General features: G+C 40.3%; 1 protein-coding gene across 4 annotated transcripts in view; it reads left to right on the forward strand.

Annotated features, from left to right (window-relative positions):
* SH3BP1 (SH3 domain binding protein 1) overlaps positions 1-23245 on the forward strand; it is a 44107-nt gene that overhangs the window by 13733 nt on the left and 7129 nt on the right. For 2 of the 4 annotated variants that reach the window (XM_089528125.1, XM_089528126.1), the window contains exons 2-13: positions 250-292; positions 5391-5495; positions 6530-6606; positions 9265-9376; positions 12805-12881; positions 16697-16832; positions 17219-17287; positions 19132-19222; positions 19900-20042; positions 20131-20242; positions 21632-21713; positions 22919-22999. In XM_089528125.1, coding sequence (XP_089384251.1) covers positions 250-292; positions 5391-5495; positions 6530-6606; positions 9265-9376; positions 12805-12881; positions 16697-16832; positions 17219-17287; positions 19132-19222; positions 19900-20042; positions 20131-20242; positions 21632-21713; positions 22919-22999 — 1128 coding nt within the window. Of the gene's footprint in view, positions 1-249; positions 293-5390; positions 5496-6528; positions 6607-9264; positions 9377-12804; positions 12882-16696; positions 16833-17218; positions 17288-19131; positions 19223-19899; positions 20043-20130; positions 20243-21631; positions 21714-22918; positions 23000-23245 lie in introns of those variants that run through there. The other 2 variants (XM_089528127.1, XM_089528128.1) reach the window with 2 other exon arrangements.

The raw sequence follows: 23245 nt of genomic DNA on the forward strand, positions 1-23245 counted from the left end.
GACCATAGTTTATCTAATAAGCTTGCATGTAGTCAGTATCTGGATGGGAGATTGTCTTGCAACCTGACGAGTGTAACCCTACATTCAATGTCAGAAGAAAGGTGGGTGATATTTCCAAATAAATGCATTCAAATTTCCCCCTGCCATCTGCAGCTACAAATGAAATACTAAAAAGTAGCAGGCAAATATATATTGTGGATCTGTGACTCCTCTTTTTTCTTCTTCTGCTTTTTGCTCTTTCATTCTTAGAGTCCAAGAAACTGCTGAATACTTGACTGAAGACTTGCTGCAGGTGAGGCGTGGGTTTGATCTGTGGGCATGTGCTTACCTGTACCTGCAGTCACAGAGAGAAAGAGTCCCTTGTCTTTGGGTAGAGTTTTTTTTCCTTTGCTTTACATCTGAGTCAGAGAACAATCTGGGAAAGGCTTCAACTCTCTAGAAAGATCCAGATGTTGTTACAATAGCGAGAAATGTCTTTCTTACTTCATAGAGCAACAGACTTTATTGTAGTTGAAAGAGCAATCCTGGGAGATCTCAAGAATTAACAGAAGAATTTCAGTCTCACTGAATCTGTCTCACTGATTTTTGTATGTATCTTAATTTGTAGGTTTAATATTGACCTAAAATGGTAGTTCTGGGCTGGAACTCCAGGAGATCCTCACTTGACCATGGAAACCCACTGGGGACCTTAGGCAAGTCATATTCTCTCAGCCTCAGGGAAAGGCAAGGGAAAACTCCTCTCTGGACAAATCATGCCAAGAAAACCTTATAATAGGTTCACCTTAGGGTTGACATAAGTTGGAAAATGACTTGAAGTCACACCACAATGACAACAATTGGTTTTAATATTTATAAACTTCCTTGAGTCCCAGTATTGGGAAAAACTTGGGACATAAATAAATCACTATCAACAGCAACAGTAACCACTGCTGCTCCTGTTAACACCACTGCTACTTTTATTCTCAAAAATGGATTCTGTGTCTGAGACAATCTGCTTTATCACACTAGGGGGCAAATAGGATTTAAATGAGAGTTAAACAGGAAATGTTAAATCCTGTTTACCCCCTAGTGTGATAAAGCAGTACTGTACATCATTCCCTTAACCAGACATCTGAAGAGAAGCTGAGTTATGAAAGGGGATTGACAGACCGCCCGGAAAGAGCGGGCTGGAGGCACCCATTTTTCCTCCTGAGGGATGTCACATCAGTCAAACCGCTTGGCCTCCCTCTAAAAGTGGGTTCTTTTTGGTGCACATGGTGGACACTATGAGTGCGTCATTGGCACAATGTCACATGTCAACGCAAGCGTAGAGCCATGACGTGAGGATGCTGCGCTATGCTTGCGTCATCATGGCGGTCCCCGTATGGATGGGGCCACTCCATGATGGCGCTGCCACCACGCAGTGGGGCTCAGGAATATGCGGTTTCTCTGCAATCCTGAGCCTAAAATTGGCTCCAGACTGCCTCTTTCTGGCAGTCTGTACCAGGCCAAAGGTTCCTTTTTTTTACTACAATTCCCAAAATTCCTCCAGCTGGGATGGCTAGTGCCCATGCTAGGTGGAGGATTCAGATAGTTGTCTAAACTAGAAGCATTTCCAGATTCTGGCCCAGCTATGGCATAGAATCCATCCTGCACTGCCTTTCCAGAACTCTGCTTCTCTTTGACTCTAGACTCAGCTCAGCAATGTAAAGACCAAGCCCACATATAAAACTTTGAGATTAAATATCTGGGATAGCACTCATCACATCCCTTCAATTCGACATGTTGGACATACTCTCCAATGGCTGGCCGCCAATGCTTTATCTGAAAGTCATGTTTGGGCTTTAGAGTTCAGATTTCTTAAATGATGATTATTAGAAAAGGAGGATGAGTATAGACAGCTATGGAGCAGAAAGAGTTTGTGAGCAGGAAAAGAAGTTTTGGGGAAAGTTTTGGTAACTATGAGGGGAGAGATGTACTTCCTTTCATTAGCACATCTCTCTGGGGCTGTTGACACTAGCAAATGTTAGGCCATGATCCAAAGATCAAGTACATGGTTTTCTTGAATACTTAGGGCCCTATCACACAACAGTGTTATAACGCTATTATTCCACTTTTACTGTCATAGCAATATCATATTTCTATTTGCAGATTTATATTCCCAGCTCTTGGGCTTCACTAAACTATAAATTCCACAGGATGTTGCCATGACAGTTAAAGTGGAATATAGCACTATAAAAACATAGTAGGATAGGGCCCTTACGGTTTCTCTTCATACTTTTAAAGATGTGGGCTGCACTCCACAAAAGTTTATGGTAAATGAAATTTGCTAGTCTCTACTTTAACATGCCACAAGATTACTCTTCAGGAAGTTTCAGCTTTTACTTTCTGTGAGGAATTGCATGTGTTCTGTTCATACATATTCTGCATACGCAGCCCAGGTGATATTTGTAGATGGGCATCTTGCACTAACCATTAAAAACAGGACCAGCTTTTCATTAGGTATGGTGAGGGGGTTCTCTCAGGCAGCAGATGCGGGCTATTAAAAAGAGGGAGCAGATTATTAATTATGCAAATTGCTATTCTTGTATTCTTACTCCCACTCCAGGATTTGGAGAGCTAAATGTGAGGTTTTTCTGCCTGAGGTGCCAAGTGACTTGACTGGCTTGAGACACTGTGCTTCTTAACACTGATATGTATGGAAGGGGCAATTTGCTGGCAAGAAAATATCTTGGGTCAACTCTAATCAGCAGGCATTGGAAGCTTTCCAGGTTTTCCTCCTTAATGGAAGAAGCATTGGAAAAACATGGGAGGGTTCCAAGTGGAAGACAATGACATCAGTCCACACACCCTCTCCGGTAAAATTCCATGTATGAGGCAGGGCAACTGCAAGATTAAAAATTAATCTGAATGCACCTAGTGTCTAGGGTTTGCCAGAGTGAAAACTGGAGAAGGCTCTTGTTCCTTTAATGGCTATGTAACAGAGGGAATTTCAGGTGGTATTGCTTGTAGGTAGGTAACTAGCTGGAATTCACACAGCTAGGGAACAAGCAACATTTTTATATAATAATAATATATTTATTTATTTATTTGTATTCCCGCTTCTCCAAACGATCGAAGCAGCTTACGCTAAAAATATCCATAAAATACAATAACAGCATGTTTTATTATATCCCAACCCTTAAGGGTACAGGAACCCTTTCTGGTTTTCACTCTGGCAACTCTAGACACTAGATGCTTTCAGATGAAGTTTTAAGCTTGCAGTTGCCCTGCCTCATTCATGGAATTTTACTGGAGAGGGTGTGTGGACTGATGTCATTGTCTTTCACTTGGAACTCTCCCATGTACAAGAGTTTATATAACAGAACACACCTATAAGCAGAGTTTAGGTGAGTTACGTTTTTAGACTACAGCTCCCAGAACTTCCCCAACCAGCATTGGCTATGCCAGATGAGCATGTTCCAGGACAGTGATTCCCATACTCTGGCAGGTTTTTTGGACATCAGCTCCCAGCATTCCAGATCATTGGCCAAGATGGCTGAGGCTTCAGGGAGCTGAAGTCCCAAATACCTAGAAGACAAGAGTTTGGGAATCAGTGTTCATATAGTTATCGTACAAGAAAGCAACTTTTCAAAGCCCTCCCTGTGAACAGTGTATAGTACCGTAGCCTACATGTCTTCACATATGGTGTTAAGTGCTTTGTTTAATTTTTAAAAGTGAACATTTCTGGTTCTGTTGCCAGATTTTTCAAAAGAATCTTATGGGAGGTGGGAATAGAAGTTAGACATTTCACTTTGCAACAGTACAGAAGTTCTCGGAAAGGAAAAAAAACTACAAAAGAAGATTAATAGGATGTTGCTGTGATTTTTTTTTTTAAATGGTATGGCCCCTGAGCTGTTTTAAATGCAGGAAAGTCTTTATTTAAAAAAAAAAAAAACCTTAGTAAAGCCCAAGATGAACACCAGTTTACTTCCTAGCTGAAAAAAAGACCTCTCTTGTGTCAAAGACACTGTTCCTCCAGGGTCAGGGTGACCAAATGTCCTCCTTTTCCAGGACATGTCCTACATTTCAGCCTTCTGTCCAGGAGGAATATCAAAATGTCCTCCATTTTGAGCATGACTAAGAAGCCCACTAATTAACACAAGCTGCTGTTCCCATTTGAGAAATGCATCTACTTGGCAATCTGTCCTCATTGAAAAATAGGAAGATAAGCTGGATCCTTCCGAAGTTCTTTTTTCTTAGGAGAAGCAGCAGCAGAAGACAAACCTGCCCCCAGAGTTCAGAGTGCGTTTGTTTCCCAGATGGGAAAAGGACAGCAAACGTAGTACAGTGGGCCATTGTTATCCTCTGGGGTTTGGTTCCAGGATCACCCATGGAAAACAAAATCTATGGATGCTCAAGTCCCATTAAATATAATGGCATAGCAAAATGGTGTCCCTTATATAAAATGGAAAAATCAAGGTTTGCTATTTGGAATTTATAATTTCTTTGAATATTTTCAATCCGTGGATGCTTAAATCCGTGAATAAAAATTCCATAGATAAGGAGGGCCAACTGTATTGGGCAGTGGAACACTTGGGGACACAATGCAAATGTTGAAAATTATTTCCCCTAATTTCAGCACAATGGACATATGAAAGGAATAATTTAATTGTAGATTCAGTCAAGTAAAGTACAGTTTTAAGCATTCATCTTGCTCAGTTCTATAAGTATATTGCAAGCCAACAAGGCATTTTAATGAAGCTAAGGTGCTTTACAGAGCGCCCAAAAAGAGCGCTCTGCCGGCGCCCATGTTTGCTGCGCCAGGGAACAACAGTGGACAAACCGCACGATTTCCTGGCGTAGCAAAAAGAACTCGCAAAAAGCGGGTTCTTTTTGCGGCACAGTTATGATGCCGCAAGGCACCTATGGTGCACTTGCAGCGTCATTTCTGCACCGCGACGTGCGGATGCTAAGCGTCTGCTACGTCAAAGTGGCGACACCCATGTAGAATGGGCGCTGCCATTTTGTACGTGCTCAGCACGTACTAGGGTTGGGGGCATCCAGAAAGGAAGCCCCTTCCTAACCCTAGTACGTGCCAAGCATGTACTTTTTGGTGGTGTGGAACCCGCCACTGTTCATCAAAAAAATACAGTTGAATAAATAATAAAATACAGTACATGTAATATAGCTGGAAATATACTATATGAAATTAATTTATAGTTATATTAGTGTTTTTAGCTTTTATTTTGTAATGTCCTACATTTTGTGGTGCCTTCTCTTCCTTTGCAGTTAAGGCCTCTGGTCACCCTGACCAGGGTCCACTTTCTTCTACATACAAAAAAACCCCAAACATATAAAGCTAAAAGAAATTCCTGTTTTCTTGTACTCAACTGTTTCTTGTCATCCCATCCATCCCTGGTCTTCGATAGATTGAACAGAGAATTGAGCCAGCCAAGCGTGCAGCACACAATGTGCACAAGAGACTTGTGGCTTGCCTCCAGGGTCAATACGGGGCAGACATGGACAAACGGGTGGTAAGTAGCAGTGCTTATGTCTTTTCATTCTAAAGATTAACACAATAAAATTATACACTGTAAGAGTTTTCCTAGTCTGATATTCCATACCAGAGATGGTGGGAATGACATCTTCTTGTTGTTCTTTGCCTTCAAGTTATTTTCAACTTATGGCAACCCTAAGACATTTGGACTCATGGAGTTTTCTGGGGCTGAGTATGTGACTTGCCCGATATTGCCCATTGGGTTTCCATGGCTGAGCCGGGAATCGAACCCTGGTCTCCAGAGTTGTAGTCCAACACTCAAGACACTGCCCCATGCTGGCTCTCAGGAACGACATACTCTCCAACATTTAATGGATGAAACTCAAGACACATGTGGCCTAGAAACCTCAGAGTGTGGTCAAGATGGTAACAGTTATTAATGAAGAAGGCCACACAAGCAAAGGGATGCAGCAGCAGTTTACTTTTACCTGAACGTATTGGGAAAGGCAAGATGGAGGTCCTCTCTCTTCTCCCATTAAGTTAATAAAGTACAGACTACTTTTGCATTTTGAACTCAGTTTTCAGCAAGTGAAGTAAGCTGAGGCCTAACAGGAAAAATGGGAGGAGGAGAGGGAAAATGGAACATTTTAGAAATAGCTGAAACAATGGGACAACAGAGGATTAATAATCAGGATTGTCCCTGCCAAATCAGAATGGTTGGAGGGTATGGAATGGAGGCAGTGCCCTCAATAAGAATTCTGGAAAAATTGTGATGTTCGTGTTGTTGGTTTTTTTCAGGGGAGGGGAAAACTATAGCTCCCAGAATCTCACAGGCTAAGGAATTTTGCAAATTATAATCCAAAAATAGCTGGGGGAGGAGTAATCCAAAACGCTGATTGGGGGATTCTGTGAGTTGTAGCCCAGAATGGCTGGTGAATTTAGGTTGTGGTCCAAAATGCTGGCTGGGAGATTTACCCGACGTCACTTTTGTAAGATCTCATTACTAGCTGTATTGCACTCTGAGTCAGGAAATTACCTTGTGTGCTCATTGTATATTCTCATTTTCTACAGAAAAAGTTGCCCTTGATGGCATTATCCATGACCATGGCTGAAAGCTTCAAGGAGCTTGACACGGATTCCAGCCTTGGGTAAGAATCCCTGCATTTAATGGATTAAGACATATATAAAGTGATCAACTGTACAACATAAGCAGGCAAAATATATTACAGGTTGCTGGTTCTTATGGTCACATGAAGGTAACCATCTCTGTCTTTAATCTGCCACAATCATTTGCAAAACCACCATTGAATTCTAAATCAGGAACCACTTTTGCAGCAGTTAGCCTGATTAAATTGTTTTGTATTGGACTAGGATAATAAGATACCCTTTTAAAGGCCCATTTCATAATACACAGTAATAGCTCTGTGATTCCTTGTTAATTACCATGGCTACATTTTATGGAATCCTGGGATTTGCAGGATTTGGAGAGGGATATTTAGAATTTTCAGCCAGAGACCACTAGTGCCCCACCAGATTATAAAGCCCAGGATTCCATAGGATGTTGCCATGGCTATTAAACTGAAATCATAGTATTGTAATAGTGTAGTGTAAAAAAAAGGTGGTATCTTCCTATTTCATGAAGTGGCTACCACTGATCCTTATACAAAAGAAAAGAAGCAAACTGAATTTCCTTTCTTTTTGGTTCATAGGCGCTCTTTACATTATCTGCTTTGGCTTTGTGTTTTATCTGGAAAGGAAATCTTAAGGATAAAATCTACGGTGCGGTACAGATGGCCGGCTCCATGCTGCCCGTCTTTCCCCCTTGTTGGTGCCACAGCAGCCGCACTGCATGGCACCAACGCACTGCCAAAAAGAAGCCACTCTGAGTGGTGCTGTAAAGGGGAAAGAGTGCTGCTGTGACATCACTTCCTGGAAGTGACGTCCGGACACTGCACGGCGGCGACATCATCATGGTGGCCGCCGTGTGGACAGGAGGCCGCCATGATGATTGAGTCCATACGGACTAGGGTTCTGTAGTGTGTGGTTGGTGCATGCTCTGGAACCCTAGAATCGGCACGGACATGCCGCTCCCTGCCGGTCTATACTGGGCCTACATTACACATAGGAATCTGCCTCATATGGAGTCACACCATAGCTCCATTTAGGCCAAACTGTGATCCTTAAGGCATTTTGGACTTCAGCTCCCAGAATTGCAGACTATTGACCAATATGGCTGAGGCTTTTGGGAGCTGAAGTCCAAAATCTCTTAAAGGGCACAGTTTGGGGACCACTGATCTAGACCAATAGTTCCCAAACTTTGGTTCTCTAAATGTTTTGAATTTCAGCTCCCAGAATACCAGACCATTGACCAAGATGATTTTGGGAGCTGAAGTCCAAAACACCTGGAAGACCGGAGTTAGGGAATCACTTATCCAAACCAGTATTGTCAAATCTGACTGGCAGTGGTTTTCTGGGGTTTCCCACAGGATTCCTTCCTAGCCAAATCTAGAAATCCCTGGTGGTCTCTCATCCTAACAGGGATCAGGCACAACCCTGCTTAGCTTTGAAATTGGATGACACCGGGTGTGTTAAGGGTGGCATGCTGACACATCCTTTGGCTCATTTTGTTTGCATAGCAATAGGGGACCAGATGTAGTCTGTAACAAAAGAAACATTGGATGCTTCTTTCAGAGGGGTGTGTGTCATGCTGGCAACTGTGTGCTGTGTGCACTCAATCCATCCTGTTTCTTTTCATGGATTATTTCTGGTATGGAGAAAGATGATAGTTGTGGAGAGAAAATGTGGAAGGGCTGCAAACCTGAATGCACAATTCTATGAGCAAAACAATGAGATTGCACAATAAAAGCCTCATTTGGAAGCAGCCATACAGCACTGACCTCTGACTGTCACGTTATTGCTTCTGTTTAAGAGGCTGCTTCTTGTTAAGCTACCATATAGCCTTCTACACCTGGGCATCTCTACAGAGAAGTATGACAACTTTTTTCAAGAACAAGAGTTTCAAGTAACAGAAGCCCATTTAGGGAGAGGTGCCAGCTTGGAAATGTTATTTTTTTGAACCACATTGGTCAGAATCCCTTGTCAGTAATCCCTCTGACCATACTGGCTGGGAATTCTAGTAATCCACCAAATAATGTTTTCAAACTCTGCTGAACCCACACTTAATCACAAGTAGAGAAAAGGGTCTACACACAGAACATATACCAAGCAGCATAAGGATTTTGGGTCACAGTCACTGATTTATCCTCTATTCCTAGAATTCCCAGCATGTATGTTCAGAGGAATTACTGACAAGAGAATTCTATGCACTGTGGTTCAAAAAAGTAATATTTCCAAGCTGGCACCTCTCCCTAAGTGAGTTTCAGTTACTTGAAACTCTCATTCTTGAGGGAAGTTGTATAGCTTTTTGTGTAGTCACTAGTGGCTAGTCTGGGTTTGCAGAGCATATTCTTGGCAGGAGGAAGAGGAATATACTCTTTGACCTTTGCTGCAGCTTGCCCATGCCCCCAAAGACTGAGAGTTTACTGCGAATGTATGCCCTTCCAGTGTTAGCTGACAGCTCTCATGCCAGTGGAGTGGTTAATTGCTCTGGGATTTAAACTGAACTGCCCATGGCGCAGAACCCTATCTCTAAAATAGATTCAACAGCTTGGATTATGTGTTCAAAGTAAATCCAGATTTGCCACCCCACCAGTTGCCATTACACTCCCCATTTCCCACAGTAGCAGAGAGAAATTAGCTCAGGTTTTGGACATGACCATAACACTGTCTTCCTATCTTACTCACAGGAAGGCTCTAGAAATGAGCTGCTGTATCCAGAGTATGCTAGCCAGGATACTTGCTGAGTTTGAAATGGCCCTTGAACGAGATGTTCTACAACCTTTGAATAAATTGAGTGAGGTATCTTTCAATCCTCTCCTCTCTACCTCTTTTTTAGCTTCCTCTTCTGACTACTCTCTCTTTCTTCCTTTGCTTCCCTACCTTTATGTCTTAATGTTGCCTCTAACAGGAATGTGGCCCTTCCTAACAAATGGACATAAGCTCCTGTGACAAGGGGGTCTGCCCACACAGAAATCCCTGTTGCTTCTGAGGCACTGCTGTATCATTGCTTGTTAATGGGAAAATTGCCATTCTGTTTCCACACAGCAGTACTTAAAAAGAATAGGACATAAAGGTTTGTAGGAGGATCTTGATTGCATCCTCCCCTGCCCCACTTTTCAAGTTGATGAAATTGTACCTGCATAGATTGTTCCCTGTACAGAACATTGCATTTTATGGATCTTCTTGGGACAGTAATTTACCAGAAAGAAATAGGGATGGTTTATAGTAACCATCTCACATCATGAGAAAGCACGATTCATTAGAAAAGACAACAATGCTAGGAAAGGTAGAGAGTAGCAGAAAGGGAGGAAAACCACATGCCAGATGGATACGACTCAGTCAAGGAAGACATGGGCCTGAGTTTGCAGGACCTAAACAGAGCAGTGGAGGATAGGGGGTCTTGGAGATGTCTCATCCACGGGGTCGCCATGAGTCAGGATCGACTTGAGGGCAGTTAACAAGAACAACAATAGTAACAACAATAGTATGGTGTTAGAGTAATAATGCAAGATAGATAGGAGCCTGTGTCTCTTTGTGGTTGTGGTTCACAAATGCTGATCTTCCACCCATCTACACTTTGTTTTACAGCAGGGATGGGCAACCTATGCTTCTGCATATTGGTAGACTGTAAGTCCCATCACCTCTGACTCACTGAGGTTGTCTGACCCTGCCTGAGGTTAGTGGGAGCTAGAATGCAACCGCATCTGAATGCCAGGTTCACTTTTCTCATATTAGAATGACACTCCACTTTTTTTGACAATGCCACAATCTATGATCTAGGAAGAGGGGGTTATTATTTATTATTAAGCTTTATTTATAAAGTGCTGTAAATTTACACAGCGCTGTACAGTGCATACAATCAATTAAAATAGATAAATTAAACCTGCCTATGGCATACATTCTATGAAAATAATTAAACATAATACATATTAATACATCTTAACATTTAAACAATAAAATATAGCAGACAACAAATTAAAATAACATTGGATAGCAATCACGTATTATTGTTATTATTAAACAATCATGAGGTGGTGTTAAGCTGAGCAATATATAGTTGTTCTGTTATCTTCTGTTCCACCCAAATGTCCAAACAATGCAAAATCTTCTGGCGCCTCCATTACACATGTTAGCCTTTTGCTATGTGTGCTTACAAGAAATATTTATATGAAAGTATTAAATACTAATCTAAAGAGCCTACTCAAATTTGAGCATGTTTGCATAGGCACATTTGTCAGCTCTGTTGTTTACAACTATGTTACTATGTAGTTGCATGTTGTTAACAATTTTTTTAAAAGCTGACTTTCTGAGCTGTCAGAAGGGTTAAGATAGAGAACAGAAGTCACTTATTTTCTTCTCAGAGCCATTTAGCCCACTATCAGTGGAGTGGAACAGTAAATAAATTGTTTCTGCATAGGCTAAAGCTACTCCAACTATTATATAGTGAGTGTCTCACTTGTCCATAGTGTCATAATATCTGTACAAGAGGCAAAAAAAGCCATCACAAATCAGGAATAAAAAAAAATCAGGAATCCAAGAAGCACAACAGAATGAGAGTGACATTTCATGGACTATGAAGGGACACGACATTCCAGTAATGGAAAAAAACAGCCAGTAGGTATGGTAAAGATAAGGTAATGCTGAATTTTTTAAAATCTTTGTATTTGGTTTCCTAAGATAATATTAGCTACCTCACACAGGAAGCCCTTTTTTAAAGGAAAGAATGGGTTAAAAATTGGAGATGGTTACAAAGTTTTACTCAACAGAGATTATTTATAAGGAAGGCAAATGTCTTAATTGGTTTGCTTATTTGCAATTTAAGGACAAATTTAATCAAGACAAGAGAAATGTAGCCATAGGGGTTAGAGAAAATGAGTTTTATTTAGAGTTAAGTAAAGATGAATACCATATAATTAAAAAGGTGTATAAATGGCTTCTGTAACAAAAGGCAGAAGATAAGCTTGTAAAAGTGTACATGCTAAAGTGAACCCAAAATTTGGGGCATAATGTTTCATAAGGATGCATGGGGAAGATGTGGCCCAAAGATGTAAAACTTCCTTTTTTGCAGTAATTTAAAAGAAAACCTATACTGTATAAGATGATGTATGATGAAGTCCAGATTCAAAACAGAGTTGAAGACCATCCTGTTCAGAGAAGTGTTCCCAGGCATTGCATAATTGTCGCTTGCTATTTGATGTTCTTTTGATGCCTGTTTTATCGAACCATTTCCTGTATTGCTATGTACTTTATATGTATTAGCCTACTAGCCCCACCACCTTTCCCTTCTCCTTTTATGTCATGTCATTTTAGATTGTAAGACTGAGGGCAGGGAATCGTCCAATTAAAAAGATTGTATGTACAGCGCTGTGTAAATTTACAGCGTTTTATAAATAAAGGTTAATAATAATAATAATGTATAGATGGTATCTAACCCCATTTGTTCCAACCCCAGCTGTTGGAAATGACACAGAATGTTTCAAATCAATGTTGAGGATGTTAAGGAGGATGATTTTTTTTTTCATATGTTGTGGACTTTTAAGAAAGTGGAACGTTACTGCTCTAAGATTTATATGTTAACCTAAAAGAATTTTAAAGCTAGATTTTGTAATGTTACCAGAAATATTTTTCTTGGTCATTAGGGATAAAGAACTGTATAGTAAGTATGGACCATTTCTTCTATATATAACAGCAGCAAACTTGGAAATGGACTGAAGCACTGACAATAGAAAATGGATTGTTAAGATTGCTAAAATTGTTAAGATGGTTGAGTTAGCCCAAACAGCCAAATAAATGTGGGTTTTGAGGAATAAACCCATTGAAGGCTTTTTCAAAGTTTGGAAACTGTTTATGGGCTTTTTGAGCAATAAGGAATCTATTATTATAATCTGTGGCTATGATTATTAGTGATTTTAGTAGGATTATTTAGTTGGATCTGCAATGGTAGGATAATATTTTTTCTCTTTTTATTTTTATTTTCATTATACTTAGGACTAGGGCCCAGAGCTCTACTTTGTATTAATTGTTTGTCTTATTTTTCTTTCTTTTTCTATTTTTCTCTCTCTTTCTTTTCATCTTCTTCCTTCCCCACCCCTCCAGTTTCTTAATCTTTGAATATATATTATTTTGATTGTGAATTAGAATTTTGGGTTAAAAAATAACTTAAAAAGAAATTTAAAAAATAAACTATTAGGGATTGGATCTAACTCTTTCATCTCAATCTCTTCCAGGAGGAGCTGCCCATAATTCTGAAACACAAAAAAAATCTTCAGAAACACATTTTGGATTGGAATACCATCAAGAGCCGGTACTGAGAGAGGGAGGGGAGGGAAGGGGTGGAGTAGACATGGGACTGGCCATGAAATAGTTGAAAGAATAGAGAATCAGTTGATAGAGAGCCAGTATGGTATAGTGGTTTGGGTGCTGAACTCTGGAGACCAGGGTTTGAATGCCTTTGTGGACTTGGAAACTGACTGGGTAACCTTGGGGAAATCATACATTCTCAGATTCAGAGGATAGCAATGGCAAATCCTCTGAACAAATCTTACCAAGAAAAAAACAAACCACAATATGTTCACCCTAGGGTTTTCATAAGCCAGAAATTACTTTAAGGCACACAGCAACAAAGAGCTGGTAGCTTTGACCTGGCAGAGGAAAAATGTTTTTAGAGTTCTTAAAATGCAGTCACATTCAGTGAGGAGGTTCATCATATGTTTAAGAAGCCCTTTTCTGTTACATCATCTCCATGTTAAACCCGCTGCTGTTCAAAGCACTGAAATGTACAGTAAGTGTGTTTGTATGGGGGACTGTAGGCTGATGCAGATGGTTTTGCCCAGGGCCAGCTGGTGAAGCTTGTGACTTTGTTTTAGTCATCATATCTCTAAAACAAGCAAAGCCCAAGATAAAAAGGGCACGGTAAGACAAGTTCTGTTTAGCAAAGGTGGAGGAAGGGAAACTTTTACTCTTTCAGCACTCAGTCAACACAAAGATTGAACTGAAATACACTTGATCAAGGCAGAGGTTTTCTCCACTAACCTGCCTGTTTACCTATGCTGTCAAGTAATAATCTTATTTTGCAAGCATGTCAGCACCACAACATACACCATTCTGTCTCATTCTGTATTTTCACTACCGGTTGATGTAAAAATCCAAACAGACTTAGGGTGCATCCACACTGTAGAAATAATGTAGTTTGTCACCACTTTAAAAGCCATGGCTCCATCCTACAGAATTCTAGAATTTGTTGGTTTGTGAGGCACCAGCACTCTACCAGAGAAAGCTGAAGACCTTGCAAAACTACAAATCCCAGGATTTTTTAGGCTGGAGCAACAGCACTTAAAGTGCATTATTTCTACAATGTAGATGCACCCAAAGGCTCTTATCAAAGCACTGATGCCTACCATTTCAGTTTGTAATCTTTGTTTTATACTAAATATAACTACTGTAATCTAATCTATATTATAATGATGATACATTTTAGTAAAGCAGAACGTCACATTCTATGTTTTTAACAGATTTAAAAATTTTGATAGTTTAAGTACTTTTTAACTTTTGTATGATTTTGTCGGTATGTTTTAAGTGGTGTAAGCCACTGAGTGAATTTTTGGTCAAGTCGCATGCTGTCAGCCTTAGAGGAAGGCAATGGCAAGCTCCCTCTGAAGAAACTTGCCAAGAAAACCCCATGATAGGTTCACCTTAGGGTTGACATAAGTAAAAAATGACTTGAAGGCACACAACAACAAACAACAAGCCACCTTGAGTCCCACACTGGAAGAAAGGCAGGATACAAATAAATATGACAATAAGAAGCATAATGCAATGCCTCACTGTGACACTGGCAGAGATTAAACTACTGCTCCCCCTTGCTGAGAACAGAAACCATTGATAAATCATATTATATTGTATTGCAAAAGAACTTAATGGAGGCTGTCACTGAGAAGTACAACTTCATACAGACACTTTGGTTGCAGTAAGCCAAAATAAATTATTTATCTATTATTATTTACTTTACACTGATCTGAAGTGAGAAGTAAGGTGGAAGTTATAGGTGATCACATCCGATCTAGGCTGAGATCCAGTAGATACACTGGCAGAGCACAAGTCTCATGCTGTTATATGGGGATGGAAGTTGCTCCGTCTTCCTTTCTTCCTCAGACCTAGAGGCTTTAGGCACAGCTCCATCACTCCCAGCCACTGAACATGTGTGTCTGGGTTTGTTCTGGTTGCCCTTGGCACTTGGGGAAGGAGCATTATCTTCCTCCATTATATGGCTGCTCCTTCTTCCCCAGGTATATAAAGGCTAAAAATAGCTGGACACCCTGTCTTCTGCCAATCAGCAGCCAATGGATGGAGCTGCACCTGGGACATTATGCACTGTGCGAGGTATAAGATACCTCCTACAGCTTCCCCAGAATACATACCCTTCCCCAAAATACCTACATCACCCATAACATTGTATTGCAGGTTTCTAGAAATCACTTGCAGCATTCTTTTGCTAGTATACAGAATGAAAGGCAGTCTGCAAATGGAAAGTCTCTGAAATAAAGGGGAAAGGCATAGGTCATTGGGAAGGGAGATTGAAAAATCTGTGGCTATCCTTGAGGTGGTCCTGTCACTAGTGCATGTTAGCCTTATTAACAAAGGACACTTGAGTAATGTTCTCCGAAAGTAGAATTTAATATACATGCAGAATTATATGGGCAATGTTGCACTTTACTTTAGAACAATCTATACTATCTCTTTCCTATATCTACAAGTTAGAGCAATAAAATAACTCTGGAATTTCAAGCAGTAAACTGCCATGCAAGAGAAGGAGGAGGGTGAGAGATTGTGTGTGTTAAAAAGAGAGAGAGAGACTGTAGGATTACTGACACCTTGCTTTTTTGGGTTTCAGTTACATTATGATTTTCACACAGAATCATAAGATTTTTTTTGTCTGTCTCCAAATGCCACTCTGATTCTGTGCAATCAACTGGTTAAAATAGGCAATATATTTGTGTGCATATGAAGATACATAGATAAAGAAGAGAAGTGAATAACTGATATTCCTTTACCCTATAATTATCTACCAAAATCCTTCGAATGGGATGAACAAGAAATGCAGATAAATAACTTGAAACCAAACACTATTAATGGTTATAAATAAAGAAAACAAGTCAGTTTTACCCTTCCATGGACAGGTGTAACTCAATTTCAGATACCTAGAACCATTACCAAGCTAACTAGGGTAATCTAGTGGCCAGATCATAACAAAACTTAAAGCAAAAGACATGTATCTCCACAATGCTCAACAAGACAGCTTGATTATGGAAAATCTGTTTTATTTGTATGTGATAAGGGAATGCTTAACTTGGCCTGTATGAGAAAATTTTTTGGGTCTCACCAGTTCTAGTACTATATTTTTCTTGAAGTAGAGGCATCCTGGTGCTTTCCAGATGTTCTTAACTCTAGCTCCTATAATGCCCAGCCACCATGGCTGATGGCCAAGGATAACAGGACCATGGGATTTGTATAGGGTTGCCATAATTCTCTACTAAAAACAGGCACAAAATGTAGGACAAAATTTAGACCAAAATATAGGACAACTGTACGATAAAATTTAGCCCAAAATGTAGGACATTTAAGAAAAATGGAGGACCTTAAATGTCCTACATTTTGGGCTAAATTTTATCCTACATTTTGTCCCGGTTTTTAGTAGAGAATTATGGCAATCCTAGATTTGGAATTTAAAAAAATCTGAAAGGCACCTTTTTCCTAATTCCTGCTTTGGCTATACAAGTCACTACTGGTTTTTCAAAAAATGCACTTTTGACTCAAAAGGAGCAATAGGGGAGGACAGACACCTTCTTCCCTTCTTATAATTTCCAAAAGTGTGGTTCTCAGGGGATTTGTCCATTATCTTCTGGGGGAAAAAGGCTATTATGAAGGGAGACATAAGAATGGCCTTTTAGGCCATATGTGACTTACAAGCCACAACTGGCTTATGCATAATCATCCCCAGCTTTCTTATCAAGAATTCAGCTGTCCTACTGTATCAAATATGTAATCAGTCTCTATGTCTCACACACTGCTACTTGTCATCAAATCAATATTCACCTCTGGTGCTTCCTTGAAAATCTGAAGTCTGAACCAAGTTGCCAAGACCTCTGGTAACAGCACCGGTGTTGGTGCTGGTCCAGCAGCATCAGGAGCTGCTCTCAAGTTGGAGAATCTGAAGGAGGAGGAAGAAGAGATGAAGAGGAAGGTTGAGCAGAGTAAGGTAAGGATAAACCAACACTTTTCGGTGTCATTTTTTAAAAAAAGATTTCGGCTCTAATGTAGCTTATAAACAATATTGCTCCCTAAAAAAAATCCACACACACTTTTTAAAAAAATTGAATTTGTTAACTCTCAAAAGCCCTTAAGATACTGATTGGGATTGGGATTGGGATTAGTGTTGCCACCAGAAGGGTGTGACTCATCAAGGTTCCCTGGGAGCCCAATGTGGTCCTCTCACTCCATAAGTTTCCCCAAGGTCCCAGGTGGTAGGTCTTGAAACAAGGCTATTGGTAAAGATTATAAATTATTCATAAAACAGAAAGCAATGAAATGTTTCTGTGCTTGGCCCTTTATGAAATACAATCTTCCCAACACTTCTTTGTTTAGGATGAGTACATGGCAGACCTGTATCACTTTTCAACCAAGGAAGACAGCTACGCCAAGTATTTTATCAAAGTAAGTCAACTCCCTTATCTCTCTCTACCTTTCCCCTCATTTCATCCTATCACATAAGACTGTTATTACACCTCTGTCTTCTTTTCAGAATTTTATTAGCTATTATGTAAGAGATCTACAATTGACTCTTTTAATGTAATTTAATGTAATAATGTAAATGCAATCTTTTTTATTCTTCCCTTTTTGTGTATCATGGCTGGCTGTGCATGCAATTATGTTTTCCCCCATGTTCTATACTCCTGGGCCCCAAACTGGGACCTTCTGCAGATATACTTTTAGAAAAAGAAAATATATTTTAGGAAATATAGTCATTTATCTTCCATTAATGGCATTTCCACATGAGACTTTCAAGCAACTGTCTTGTCAGACTGTATCTTCCATGTACCCCTCCCATGGTTTCCAACAGCATTTTCCATCTTACTAATAAGGAGGGAAACATGACATTGTAGCGCAATTTTTGGTTGGTAGAAGTAGCAGTCTTCTTACCTATAAGCATCCATAATATCTAGTTTGCTCTTCTCTAAAGGTATTTCTCCCTTCAGCTATATCTACCTGGAGAAAAGATCCATCATCACAGCCACCCATCTCATCTTTTTATGTTGTAATTCCAACATCTCTTCAACAGATGCTACTCTCTGGAGCAAGGGTGGGAAATTGCAGCAGGTTTTGAGGCCAGCCTTCAGCCCCTGGGACTCTCTAGGGGCCCTACAAATTCCCTTAAAATGAAAACAAAAAATGGAAGTGGTCAAAGATTTTGAAGAGCAGGGGTTTCTTTATATTAAAACTGCAAAGGGACCATGTAACTTATTTTAACAGTGAATTGCTGCTCCTGTATGCTTCCAGGACAGGCAGTTCACCTTCTTTTGCTAGATACTTGAACAAGGAATAGAAATGTTGTTCACCCATTGGTCCTAAGTAGAAAAGCCTGATAGTAGTCGCTTGGGTAATTGAAATGAAAGAACAGTCTGAAGTGCTGAGAAATCATTATGCTTTCAATTCTCTTCCTTGCATGCATTCGTTCAAACTCTTAGACTGCAGTCCTATGCAGGTTTCCTTGAGAGTATGTTGTCCTGAACTTACTGTTGAACAGATACACATAGGATTGCTTTAGAGGAAACCTAAAACATCTGTCTAAGCTTAGACACCATTTGAAATAGCAAATAACTTTCATTTACTTCTCTCCCCCCCCCCCTTTTTTTAATGGACAATACAGTTGTTTGATAGATAAGCAGATATTGTGGGAAATTATTTAGGAGTTGTATTGAAACAAGAAATGTAATGATTTGTTTATTTTAAAGAAGAGAAGGTTAAGAGGTGATATGATAGCCCTGTTTAAATATTGAGGAGGGAGCAAGCTTGTTTTCTGCTGCTCCAGCGACTAGGACCCAATGGAGCAATGGATGCAAGAGATTCCACCTCAACATTAGGAGGAACTTCCTGACAGTAAGGGCTGTTTGACAGTGGAACAAACTCCCTCGGAGTGTAGTGGAGTCTCCTTCCTTAGAGGTCTTTAAATAGAGGCTGGATGACCATCTATCGGGGATGCTTTGAGTGAGATTTCCTGCATGGCAGGGGGTTGGACTGGATGGCCTTTGTGGTCTCTTCCAACTCTACGATTCTATTATTCTATGATTCTTTTATTAACCATAAAAGGGGAGACTTTTGGGACTGGAGTGGTTGAGGGCCCCAAAAAACAGCCCCAGGAGAGACACTTGGGCCCCAGGGATGGTGCCTTTTTTCCACTCTTTGACAGAACATACAGAGGGGCTGGGAAAGATTACTGGCCAAAATGAAACTATAAATGTCTAGGTTTGTTTTGGTTTTCTTCCTCTTCTGTTTGGCAGTTGCTAGAAATTCAAGCAGAGTATCACCGGAAGTCTCTGGGATCACTAGATACTACATTAGCAGAGCTGAAGGAGACACACTGCCAACCAGGTATGAACCAAGTTGTATTCTTCTGAAATAAAATCTTGTCTCCTGTTGCATACACAAGGGCAAAGCTGGAGGACCAGTGGTCTTGCAAATGTTGCAAGTTTCCAATAGTCCTTGGCAGGCTGGCTGATGATGGATAACGGGAGTCACAATTTATCAACATCTGGAAGACCACAGCTTTCTCACCCTCAAGCTGTGATTATAGGATGTGAGTGGAAGAAATGATTTATCTGATCAATGATCAGGTAGCTGTTCCATTGTTGGGTGGTACTCTTGGTCTCCACCAGCCTATATGTAACACATTGGAGGGTGAGTGTTCATGTGATTTTTCATGCATTGCACTGCATGTATACAAGGTAATAAATCAATCTAGATTGGCTGCAGTCCGCCAGTCTTTGGTTCACAATACCTGTATGTGGGTATTACAACTGGATTAAAAGCCTTGTCTTACACAGAAATGCTTTCTGTATAAAAAAATTTTCAGGTATCTACACTGTCACACACTGGCTGTGTTGAGGTGAGATTTACCTGCCAATCCATTCAGCTTCTGTTCATGGAATGAGGGCCTTCCATTTTCTTCTCTCCCCCAAGCAACCAAGCATCCTGGGCAGCACCCAGTAGTACAAAAATGAATTTATTCTGAAAATCTTTCCCCGCCCCCCCTTCCTCCTGTTTTGCAGACTCCCCATTCCTTACAGATCCAGGTGTGGCAAAGGTGTATGGGATGCCACTGGAAACTCACCTGAGGGCTTCTGGAAGGGAGATTGCGCTTCCCATAGAAGCTTGTGTAATGATGCTGCTGACATCAGGCATGAGGGAAGAGGTAGGTAGTGCCACTTGCTGACTATCCAGTATTGCCTTTGCTCCCAGTCTTTTGGCTTCAGATTTGTTTTTGTCCTTCTGTTCTCTAGGGGCTCTTCCGGTTGGCAGCTGGAGCATCTGTACTGAGGAAACTCAAGTATGGTCTTGACAGTGGCTCAAACATTCCAGATGAATTTTATGCAGACCCTCATGCCGTGGCAGGTAGATACTTCAAAATGTTTAGAGCAAGGATGAACAGGTTTTATGTGCCCTGTTCTCATACAGGTGACGGCCTAACTAAAAAAGCCATCCACTCAAGCAAAGTGAGAAGAGAGAAGGGAGTAGTGAGGGGTAGACTCACATTTTTTGGCTTTAGCCCCCATCCACTATTGTTTTCAGTTTCCTATACAGTCTCAGTTTCCCTTGAGGAAGCCTACATGGATGTAGCTGTTGCAGCAAAAACAATGAAGAACACTTTAAAGATGAACACATACGACCATTAGGGCAGGCAATTCTCACTGTCTATAATATTTGAATTTCCATTTCTTGTGTGTCTTCTGATTACAATCCACACCCATAAGACTTCATTTCAAAGTTGAATTGTGTACTTGTAATTCGGATTGCATAAAGGCTTTCCAACAACATACAGGTATCTCATCCCTGCTAGGATATCCCTTTCACATCCCGAGGACTGTTTGTTAAAGGACCACTGTTAAGATTATCATCAGTATTTGTATTCCCCACCTCAGGCTCCCCTCCCTATAATGTGTAGAAATATCTGCCGACAGAGACAGTACTCCATGCAGCTGATGAAGTGGGCAATGGTCCACAAAAGCTTATGCCAGGAGGTGGGCAATTTGTTGCCCATGAGCCAAATCTGTAACCCTGGCACCCTTTGATTTTCTTTGCTAAAAATACCCTCTAAAGGGTATAGGGGGAAAATGCACTGTTTCTTTGGCCCGTCAGTCTGATTTAGGCCCAGAAGTGGCCTTTTAAAAAGCAGAAAGTAAAATGGAAGTCATTTTCATGTTTACTAGCTGTGTGTGCGTGCGTGTGTGTGTGTGATTTAAACTTTTTTTCTCTTTTTAAACTGTATTTGATATTTCAACATGCAATTTGTTTTAATACTGTAGTAATTTAATTCTGTTTTAAAGTTCTATTTTTGTATGTTTTAATTGTACTGTCTTTTAAGTTGCCCTGAATCCCAATTTTGTATGTTTTAATACAAAGGGTGGGATATAAGTATAATAATAATGATAATAATAAGTTCTAAAACGTGTCTCTCCTGGGCTTAAAACACCCAGAAGAGACAAAAATGTTGTGAAATTTTGTACCATGTTCCCTAGAGGGCATGAGTGTCCTTTTTCAGTCAGAAAAGTGACAGTTTTTAAAAGTGGGTTGAGTGGACATGTCTGTAAGTCATTATGGTCCTAATGGTTCCCTGACTTATTCCAAATAACTCTTGTTAGTTCTTTAATAAGACCAGCCACAATACTTTTTGTTCTTGAGAGAATGCAGCTCTTGATAGAAAAACATGTCCCAGTCTGTCTCAGTTGAACACTAGGCATCTTGTGCCATGTCTGAAACCATGTCTTTTTATTTCCATCGTAGGTGCACTGAAGTGTTACCTGCGAGAATTGCCCCAGCCTTTGATGACTTCTGAACTCTATGATGATTGGCTCAAAGCTGCCAGGTAATTAGGAATAAGAAGACAAACATTTTTTCCTAGAGCTTATGCACATTATTATTTCACTTTGGAGATCAGATGACATTGCCTAAACTAGCGAAAGACCTGTGTTGTTGTCTGCAATGGAAAACAACTGAACACTTGACAAGTGAACAAGTCAGGCCATACAGCACTTACGTTGCCCCTTAACATCATCTGACCAAACACCAAGAATTAATAAAGAGGTCCTCCTTAGCTAGAATCTTGATCTTCAATTGGGGAGACCTGTATTCAGATTCATACTCAGGCTGTGTATGAAACTGTGTATCTGAATTAGGGTTAGATTGCACATTGTTTCAACTATGCCAGCTCATCATCCTGTTTGAGAATTTTAAAAAATAGACTCATCCATATATGCTAAAGGTGAGGAATCTGAAGCACTAGGCTCAAATGTGACCCTCTTGCAGGTGTCCTAATAGGCACAGTGGTTAAATGCCTATACTGCAGCCACAAAGTTGTGAGTTCGATCCCACGCAGGGCTCCAAGATCCACTCAGCCTTGCATTCTTCCATAGGTTGCTAAAATGAGTACCCAGGTTTGTTGGGGGCAATTAGTTTACACATTGTAAACCGCTTAGGGAATGCTTAGTTCGCTGATAAGCAGTATAGAAATGTATTTGCTATTGCTAATTTTGACCTCTGAGACTCCCTTCCCCATGACACTGATGTTTTATCCATTTTTGTATTTTTTTTCCTGATTATAAAAGGTTGAAAGTCCTTCTCCAAAGGTTCAGCAGTAAGAGCTTTAAAGCTGAACAAGTCTTTAGCTTTAGTTTGGTATTTTTGGTCCCATCCTTTTACTTTTGGATACTCCACCCCCCCCCAACAATGTGTCCCCCCCCCCCCCCAAAAGAAAGAGAGAGAGGCCTTCTTCAGAATGGAATTCAGCCCTAGGGAGACACCGCGTTTTCTGTCTTTACAAAATTAAGGTACCAATTATGATAGATAATTATGATAAAAACAGCTTTCTCCAACTTGAAGCCCTGTAGATGCACTGCTAAGAGTAATGATAGTCCATCCATGCATCTGGAGAATGCTGGATTGAGGAAGGCTATCCTTGTAGATGAGACTCCTTTCTTTATGGAATTGCATTTTATCTTCCTTTCTCCTCTATCTCTGTCTCCAATGTGCCTTTTTCTTCCTCCTCATGTTTCACACTCTTTTTCGTTTCAGCATCAAAGAACCAGAAACTCGACTGGAATACCTCAAGGAAATTTGCAGCCATCTACCAAAGCACAACTACAATAACATGAGGTATGGCACCTTTGCCAGTATTCATCACTTCAAAAATAATTTTTAATGTTCAAGTTTTATTATGCTCTTATAACAGCACTATATTGTTAGGTTTTTCTCTTTAAATATAGCATTTCCTTCACCACCTTGGTCTAGAGCAAAATATGTAAAGAGAAGAAGAGGTTTATGCTTATTCAATTACTGCCTTTCCGTGGTGGCAAATGTTCTGCCTTTTTATTTCCTGCTCAGCATGCAGCAGATAAACCC

Source organism: Sceloporus occidentalis, unplaced genomic scaffold (assembly GCF_023333645.1).
Source record: "Sceloporus occidentalis isolate IW3139 unplaced genomic scaffold, rSceOcc1.0.p SCAF_5, whole genome shotgun sequence".
In the NCBI taxonomy this organism is placed as follows: Eukaryota; Metazoa; Chordata; class Lepidosauria; order Squamata; family Phrynosomatidae; genus Sceloporus; species Sceloporus occidentalis.